Raw genomic sequence first — 9,381 nt, 5'->3', positions numbered from 1 at the left:
AAACTCTGGGTCCACATACCAGCGCCTGACGGATCAAGAATTCAAAGATCAAATTTGGAGAAACTTGGAGGTCTACATGGATGACTTGGTAATCAAGAGTGATGCCGAATCAGCTATGTTGAAACATATTGAAGAAACCTTCAAGACACTACGAAAAATAAGCATGAAAATTAACCCAGGAAAGTGTTCATTTGGGGTGGAAGAAGAAAAATTCTTGGGGGTCATCGTCACCAATGGAGGATTCAAAGCGAATCTAGAAAAGATTGGAGCATCCGTCAAAATGCCCTCTCCAGCAAACATAAAGCACAAACATAAAGCAGGTGCATTCATTGAACGGATGGTTAGTTGCGTTGAACAGATTTTTGTCAAACCATGCCGATAAATCCTTCCTGTTCGTTTGGACCTTAAGAAACTACCTCAAAAAGACACAGTCTCGGTGGACGATTGAAGCAGAAAGTGAGTTTCGAGAAATCAAAGCCCGACTGGTAGAACTTCCAATGTTAACGGCACCGAAGCCCAAAGAACAGCTAATAATGTACATGGCCGCGTTTGACAGAGAAATCAGCGTGGTAGTACTAGTAGATAGAGATAACCTTCAAAAACTTATCTATTACATCAGCCGCACATTAACAGATGCGGAAACCAGGTACTCCACCTTGGAAAAACTAGTATTGGCATTAGTTCAAGCGGCGTGCAGGTTGCGAAGATGTGTAAGGCCCCGTTACCGGTGCCTCACATTTGGACATTGGATTTACTCAATAACATAGTTCTAATAATCAGAGTTAATAAAAACATTCACGGAATATTAAACTTTCAATAAAACATACATATTAATCCATAACTTGTCTTGATAAACATACTGTCTTTAAAACATAACTAATAAACGTCTTGGGTCTTCCGATGCCAGCCTATTATTCAATGCCAAGTGTTCCCCTCAAGCGAGTTGTCTCATCCTACTCACCTGCGTGCATACTAAAAGTCAGCTACGTTGAGTGAGTTTAGTTAAACATACATCATACAATACATTCATACTTACATACTTTCATTCATACTTACTTACCTTCATATATTTCGTTATAAAGAGCATTACGCCCTACTTCCTCGAGTATTATTAGGGCCCGGTTCCCTCTTTCCTCGGGTATTATTGAGGCCCGGTTCCCTCCTTCCTCGAGTATTATTAGGGCCCGGTTCCCTCCTTCCTCGAGTATAATTAGGGCCCGGTTCCCTCTTTCCTCGAATATTAGTAGGGTTCGGTTCCCTAGTTCTCGAATATTAATAGGGTTCGATTCCCTCTTCGTACCGTACAACCATACATTAACCTTCTTTTATTTACTTTATAACATTCATACATATAAGCATACATATCATACTTACATTATACATAGCATTACAACCTGACAGTACGTGCAATATCTGAAGATCGTTCACGTACCGACAAGCAATCATTCATACCTTTCACATAATCGCATAAGGCATACACTTATCACTTAGGATAAATGTATTAACAAACGCATCGAGTATGCACACAGCCCCGAAAACATAACACAGAAATGGAGCTAGAAACTCACCTGGATCCTGTTGCATTCGCTGTTAATCGTTATCCCCTTCTTTAATTGTGCCCGACTAACTGATATATATATATATATGTTTATTAGCCGTATAATTAATTAAGTTGGTATTTAGTTAACCAATGTATTTTCTAAATTGGGCTTGTTTTTTTAGTTTAGACAATGGCTTAGCAACTTGTGGACTTTAATTTAGACCAGACCCAACTGTCCAGTAAAGCACCTGGACCCGGCTGGGTTCAGGCCCAAACCCAACAGAAATGGGATGGTCGAGAACTCCAGGCAGAGAACCCTCGTATTGACCGAGAACCCCCAGGTGTGACCGAGAACGCCCAGGTTTGATGCTTTCAGCTTGATTTCCTATCTTAACACCCTTAACCCAGCTTTAGGTACCCATTTCATTAATCTCTACAACCTTTTCTACCATTCATAATCATTTTGCACCCCCTATAGTTCATCACCAAGATATAGCCCCTTTTTTGTATAACGTATAAACCTTTACGGATTTAAAATATTCTAGGCTACATCTAGGGTTTCCTTCATGAACCGTATCTAACCATAGGTCCATTAAGTCCATTTAACCATCAAGTTTGCAACTTTATGGTTTGTCTAGACCCGATCTACTCTAGGTTTGAGTTTCATGATTATTCGTTCATAAAAACGTAACCTTTAGGATCAAGAACATACCTTTATGATTCCCTCCAACTACCATTAGCTTTTCGTGTGATCTTGGACTTTTTAGCTTGCTTGTATGATCGAAGATTTAAGGTTACTATGATCGGTTTATAGCTTGGATGATGGTCGACGGCTATGGGAGGTGTATTTGGCTTAAGTGTGTTTTTAAGGTGTGTAGGGAATATTATGGATAAGATGGATGGAAATAGAAAGATTTAGGGTTTAAGGGGGTATTTATACTCCCATAAGCCCATTGACCTAAGGCCCATCTTTCCTTTTTGGTCCATGATTAATTTCCATCTATTTAGCCTACTTGTCTTTCCCTCATTATTATATTATTTATTTACTAACTCGAGTAAACTTTTCCATAGAACAAATAATATATTAAATGTTTTTATTTGAAATTTTGGATGTTACAAGTCTTCCCTCCTTAAAGAGGTTTCATCCCCGAAACCTACCTATTACATGAACAGATTAGTGTAAAACTTGCGCATCTCTTCCTCGACTTCCCAAGTGGCATCCGATCCCTTGCGGTGCTTCCATATCACTTTCACTAAGGGTATAACCTTATGACGAAGTTGCTTTTCCTTATGATCCACTATCTCAATCGGCTGTTCAATGTAGTTCAACTGTTCATTAACCTCAATGTCCATCAATGGCACGTGCGACGTGTCATCGGCTAGGCATTTTCTTAAATGAGAAACATGGAAGGTTGAATGAATTCCTTCTAACTCATCGGGTAAATCCAGCTTATAGGATACTTCACCCACATGATCTATAATCTTAAACGGCCTGATGTACCTCGGACTCAACTTTCCTCTCTTTCTGTATCGGATGATTCCTTTCCAAAGCGAGACCTTGAGCATCCATTGTCACCAACGTTGAACAAAATCGGTCGCCGCCACTTATCAGCATACGACTTCTGTCTGTCTTGAGCAGCATTCATTCTTGCTTTAATCTGATCGAACTTTGAAGACGTTTCTTGAACAACTTCTAGGCTTCCCATTTCTTTCTGACCAATCTCCCCCAGCATACGGGAGTTCTACAACCTCTTCCATAAAGCATTTCAAATGGCGGCATCCAATACTTGAATGGTAACTGTTGTTATAGGAGAACTCTACCAGATACAGATGATCATCCCAACTTCCACCAAAGTCTAAAACACAAGCACGTAGCATATCCTCAAGGGTTTGGATCATCCTTTCAGACTGGCCATCTGTTTGAGGAAGATACGCGATACTGATGTTTAATCTCGTTCCCATAGCTTCATGGAACTTCTTCCAAAACCTCGAAGTAAACCGTGTATCTCTATAGGACATGATTGATAATGGTACTCCATGCTTAGATACAACCTCTTTTATGAACAAGCTTGCTAACGTTTCTGACGAGATAGCCTCTCGTATAGGCAGAAAGTGAGCACTCTTGGTCAAACGGTCCACAATCACCCAGATGGTATCATGATGCTTAGCTGTACGAGATAGCTTAGTTATGATGTGTTCCCATTTCCATTCAGGTATCTCAAGCGGTTGCATTTTCCCATAAGGCTTCTGATGTTCGGCTTTGACTTGTAAACAAGTTAAGCACTTACTAACATAATCCACCACCTCATTCTTCATTCCTGGCCACCAGTAGTCTCTATTCAAATCATGGTACATCTTTATAGCTCCAAGATGAATCGATTATCTTGACTTATGAGCTTCATCTAATATTCGACCTCTAAGATCTCAATGGCGTGGAATCCACATACGGTCAAATCTAGTCTTAACGCCATGAGTGTTTTCCATCAACTCATCTTGTTGGCCGTAAACTCTCTCTTTCTTCACTAACCCTTCATCTACTAACACCTCTGACTGTACTTTGATGATTTCTTCAAAAAGACTTGAATTCATAATCAGCTGGTATGACTTTACTGTTGCAAGGACTTCCTCATTTTTACGACTTAGAGCGTCAGCGACCATATTAGCTTTACCAGGATAGTACTTAATGTCGCAATCATAATCTTTAATCAACTCTAACCATCTTCTCTGTCTCATATTCAGTTCTTTCTGCTCGAAGAAATACTTCAAACTCTTATGATCGGTGTAGATGGTACACTTAGTACCATACAAGTAGTGTCTCCAAATCTTAAGAGCGTTCACTACTACTACTAGCTCCAAATCATGCGTCGGATAAGTACTCTCATGTACTTTCAACTGTCTAGATGCGTAAGCTATCACTTTTCCACGTTGCATCAACACGCAACCTAACCCACGATACGAAGCATCAGTACAGACAACCAAATCCTCATCACCATCGGGTAGAGCAAGGATTGGAGCTTGTGTGAGTCTTTTCTTTAATTCCTCAAAAGTTTCTTCTTGGAACTTATCCCAACTGAATACTACCGTCTTTCGGGACATACTGGTCAATGGTGTAGCTATCTTGGAGAAACCTTCGATGAATCTCCTATAGTAGCCAGCTAACCCTAAGAAGCTTCGTATATCAGTCGGATTCTATGGAGTCTTCCAATTCGTTATCGCCTCAACCTTTGCTGGGTCCACCATAATCCCTTCAGGATTAATCACATGACCTAGAAATTACACTTCTCGCAACCAGAACGCACATTTCGAAAACTTAGCATACAACTTCTCTTCCTTCAGAGTCTCCAATACCTCTCTCAAATGCTAAGCATGATCAGTCTCGTTCTTTGAATAAATCAATATGTCATCAATAAAGACGATTACCGATTTATCCAACATCGGCCGACACACCCTATTCATCATGTCCATAAATGCTGCGAGGGCTTTCGTTAGACCGAATGACATCACGAGGAACTCGTAGTTTACATACCACGTCCGAAACGTTGTTTTAGGGATGTATGCCTCTTTTACCTTTAGCTTATGATAGCCCAGTCTGAGATCTATTTGTGAGAACCAAATTGAACCTTGCAGTTGGTCAAACAGATCATCAATCCTTGGCAAAGGGTATCTATTCTTTACCGTAAGTTTGTTCAACTCGCGATAGTCTATGCACATTCTCGTGCTTCCATCCTTCTTCTTCACGAATAACATTGGCGCGTCCCACGGGGAAACACTTGGTCTAATAAAACCCTTGTAGAGGAGTTCTTGCAGTTGGGACATCAATTCTTTCATCTCGGAAGATGCTAGACTGTAAGGTGCTTTCGCGACGGGTTGGGCTCCTGGTACTAAATCTATCTGAAATTCTATCTCTCGCTCCGGTGGCAACCCCGGAAGTTCCTCTGGGAAAACTCCTGGTAGTCGCACATAATAGGAACATCTTACAATTCTTTCGTCTCTATCGTAGCGTTGACAACATACGCCAGGTAGGCACCGCACCCTTGCCTTAACAAACCCTCGGCTTTTATCATCGAAATGACATTAAGCGCAGAACTTTCCTTAACCATAAACCATCACCGCACTACCATCCAAGGACTTTACCTTATCATCCTACTCTTACACACTATCTGAGCTTCGTACTCAGACAACCAATCCATTCCCAAAACCACATCGAACCCTCCTAAGGTCATTACGTACAAGGTAACAGGGAACTCATGTCCCTCTAATTCTATCTTACAGTCCTTACCCATTTTTATTATTTTAACCGAAGTGTCATTTGCGGTTTCTACTATAAAAATTTCGGACACTCGGCAACATTTTGTTTTAGCTAATCTACTTAAGGGCGTGGCTATGAAACTTTTGTTCGCACCTAAATCAAATAATATTGAAGCGGAAATAGCATTTACTAGAAACGTACCTGTCACGACATCAGGAATCTGCTTAGCTTGTTCTTGGGTCAGCATGTATGTGACGGGTGGTCCATGGGACAACCCTTAAGTGGTTTAAGTTCGTTAATAATTATGGGTTTAATCGGTTTATCTTGTTGAATTAGATAAGTACGTTTACTCTTATAATGGCAGGTATGAGAAGTAGAAGATGGAATTACGAGAATGTGGGCAAAAACGGTGAAGAAAACGGACTTGGAATGAAGGAATTATGAAGAAAACAAGATGAAAAAAATTGAAGGCACCGTAGCTTACGGTAGCCACCGTAATCTACGGTGAGTGCTGGAGTAAAAAGACTGGCGTAAGGCAGTTAACAGCTACCGTAGGGCTTACTTATGGTGGACGCATCGTTGCACTTCGTAACTGCCATATTTACTTATATTTTGGACGGCTTTTGGGATGATTATCACATATTTTCATCTAGAGACGACCCAAGGGCGATTTTTGGAGAGTATTGATCAATTGTGAGTGTGGTAATCATTAGACACTTTTTTTTAATTCGTATGACAATTATAATTAAAGGGATGACGAACCGAATCATGCTCAGCTAAACTCTTTCGTGTTTTCCATCGGATTGTAAGGTTTACTATGTTTGTTTGGTTGAATGTTTAGACAATTTCTGAGATAATACTTGATCTTATTGATTTTGTTATTATGGTGTTTGTGTATTGGTTGATAGATTGTTAGTTTATCAATTTTGTGTTCTAAACTGTCAGTTCTTGGTGCTTTAAGTAATCGAGATTAATCGGGAGGGATATAGGGTTGGATAAACTAATTGGTTTTTGAGTGATTACCTTGCGTTATATAATCCAAGTACTTGATCCTCACTTATCACAATCATTTACATAAACACGAACTTTATCTATTGTTCATCTCAGTTTAAACATTAACTGTAACATTCATGAAAACCTGAAACCGAGGGAAGACATATTTTCTCATATTGATTAAAACTCGTTTATTTGCTTTAGTTATTTTTGTTATTCAAATCAAACAACCAAATCATTGAATTTAATTTGTGCATTTAGTTTAATATAGAGTAATTACTGTGCTACTTAATAACGCATTTTCCACAAAATCCCTGTGTTCGATACCCGCTACCGCTATCTAACTAGTTGTATTTGGTTTATTTTTGAGTGAGTCTTCGACCTCACGTCAGTATGCTCTGGTCTTTGGTCTTGTCGGTTCAGCATCTTTCTTCCCACTTCCTCCAGTTTCGCCCTCAGTGCATTCCTTAGCAAGGTGGCCCGTCTTACCGCACTTGTAACATGCAGGCTTAGCACTGCACTCATGAGCATAATGACCGGCCTTTCCACATTTATAGCAAACATTTGATCCAACTCTGCACTCCCCTGCATGCATCTTTCCACACTTATAACAAACGTCCGAACCCTTAACCCACCTGCAGTCACCACCGTGTGCTTTGCCACAACTCTTGCACGACATGTTCTCCCATACCTTCTGTTTCTTATCTTTTGAGTTCCACAACTGAGTACCGGGTCGTTTGACATGATTGACCCACTTTTTATCTTTCTTTTCTTCTTCCACCACAACATCATCCGCAGCCAGGTTTGCATAAACCATCCCTGCAAGCTCGACCACAGAGTTAAAAGTAGCAATCATTCATACCTTTCACATAATCGCATAAGGCATACACTTATCACTTAGGATAAATGTATTAACAAAAACATCGAGTATGGACACAGCCCCAAAAAACATAACCCAGAAATGGGGCTCGAAACTCACATGGATCCTGTTGTGTTCACCGTTAATCGTTATCCCCTTCTTTAATTGTGCCCGGCTAACAGTTTTATATATATGTGTGTGTGTGTGTGTGTGTGTGTGTGTGTGTGTGTGTGTGTGTGTGTGTGTGTGTTAATTAGTCGTATAATTAATTAAGTTGGTATTTAGTTAACCAATGTATTTTCTAAATTGGGCTTGTTTGTTTAATTTAGACAAGGGCTTAGCAACTTGTGGACTTTAATTTAGACCAGGCCCAACTGTCCAGTAAAGCATTCGGACCCGGCTGGGTTCAGGCCCAAACCCAACAGAAATGGGATGGCCGAGAACTCCAGGCAGAGAACCCTCGTATTGACCGAGAACGCCCAGGTTTGACCGAGAACGCCTAGGTTTGATGCTTTCAGCTTGATTTCCTATCTTAACACCCTTAACCCGCTTTAGGTACCCATTTCATTAATCTCTACAACCTTTTCTACCATTCATAATCATTTGCACCCCCTATTAGTTCATCACCAAGATCTAGCCCCTTTTTAGTATAAAGTTTAAACTTTACATATTTAAAACATTCTAGGCTACATCTAGGGTTTCCTTCATGAACCGTATCTAACCATAGGTCTATTAAGTCTATTTAACCATCAAGTTTGCAACTTTATGGTTTGTCTAGACCCGATCTACTCTAGGTTTGAGTTCATGATTATTCGTTCATAAAAACGTAACCTTTAGGATCAAGAACATACCTTTATGGTTCCCTCCGACTACGGTTAGCTTGTCGCGTGATCTTGGACTTGTTAGCTTGCTTGCATGATCGAAGATTTAAGGTACTATGATCGGTTTATGGCTAGGATGATTGCAGACGGCTATGGGAGGTGTATTTTGCTTAAGTGTGTGTTTTTAAGGTGTGTAGGGAATATTATGGATAAGATGGATGGAAATGGAAAGATTCAGGGTTTAAGGGGGTATTTATACTCCCCTAAGCCCAGAGACCTAAGGCCCATCTTTCCTTTTTGGTCAATGATTAATTTCCATCTATTTAGCCTACTTGTCTTTCCTTCATTATTATATTATTTATTTACTAACTCGAGTAAACTTTTCCATAGAACAAATAATATATTAAATGTTTTTATTTGAAATTTGGGATGTTACAGGAGATACTTCCAAGGACATCCAATTCATGTTCTCACCATTTACCGGCTGCAAAATGTGCTAAGCAAGCCAGAGCTCTCAGGCAGATTAGCCAAATGGGCAATAGAATTGGGAGAATACGCAATCGAGTACAAACCAAGACCGGTGATCAAGGGACAAGTTTTGACGGACTTCATGGCAGAAGTGCCGACAACACGAGAAGCCAAATGTCAAAGAGATCCCCCCCAACACCAGAGGGAACAAGTCTGGCAACTGTACACAGACAGGGCATACAATGACAAAGGATCAGGTGCAGGATTGAAACTCAAAGACCCAGATGGCCTTGAATTCACGTACGCAATACGCCTAGGTTTTAAAAGCATGAACAATGAGGCAGAGTACGAGGCATTTTTGGCAGGTCTAGAATAAAAGGTTGGGAGCCAAGCATTTAGAAGCCCATTTTGACTCAATGATAGTGGCAAACCAGATTGAGGGCTCATATGA

General features: G+C 40.3%; 1 protein-coding gene across 1 annotated transcript; it reads left to right on the top strand.

Annotated features, from left to right (window-relative positions):
• Positions 1-539: 539 nt before the first annotated feature.
• On the top strand, positions 540-9,306 carry LOC143563321 (uncharacterized). The gene is made up of 2 exons (XM_077050884.1): positions 540-646; positions 8,901-9,306. Exons 1-2 carry the CDS (start codon positions 540-542, stop codon positions 9,304-9,306), a joined length of 513 nt encoding a protein of 170 aa, XP_076906999.1.
• The last annotated feature ends 75 nt before the right edge of the window (positions 9,307-9,381 follow it).

The sequence above is a fragment of the Bidens hawaiensis genome, unplaced genomic scaffold (genome assembly GCF_021521415.1).
Source record: "Bidens hawaiensis isolate Kalapana, Puna unplaced genomic scaffold, B.hawaiensis_p1.1 tig00021361_1, whole genome shotgun sequence".
NCBI lineage: Eukaryota > Viridiplantae > Streptophyta > Magnoliopsida > Asterales > Asteraceae > Bidens > Bidens hawaiensis.
Note: the sequence above shows the minus strand (reverse complement) of the source record. Positions and strands in the feature narration are given on the sequence as shown.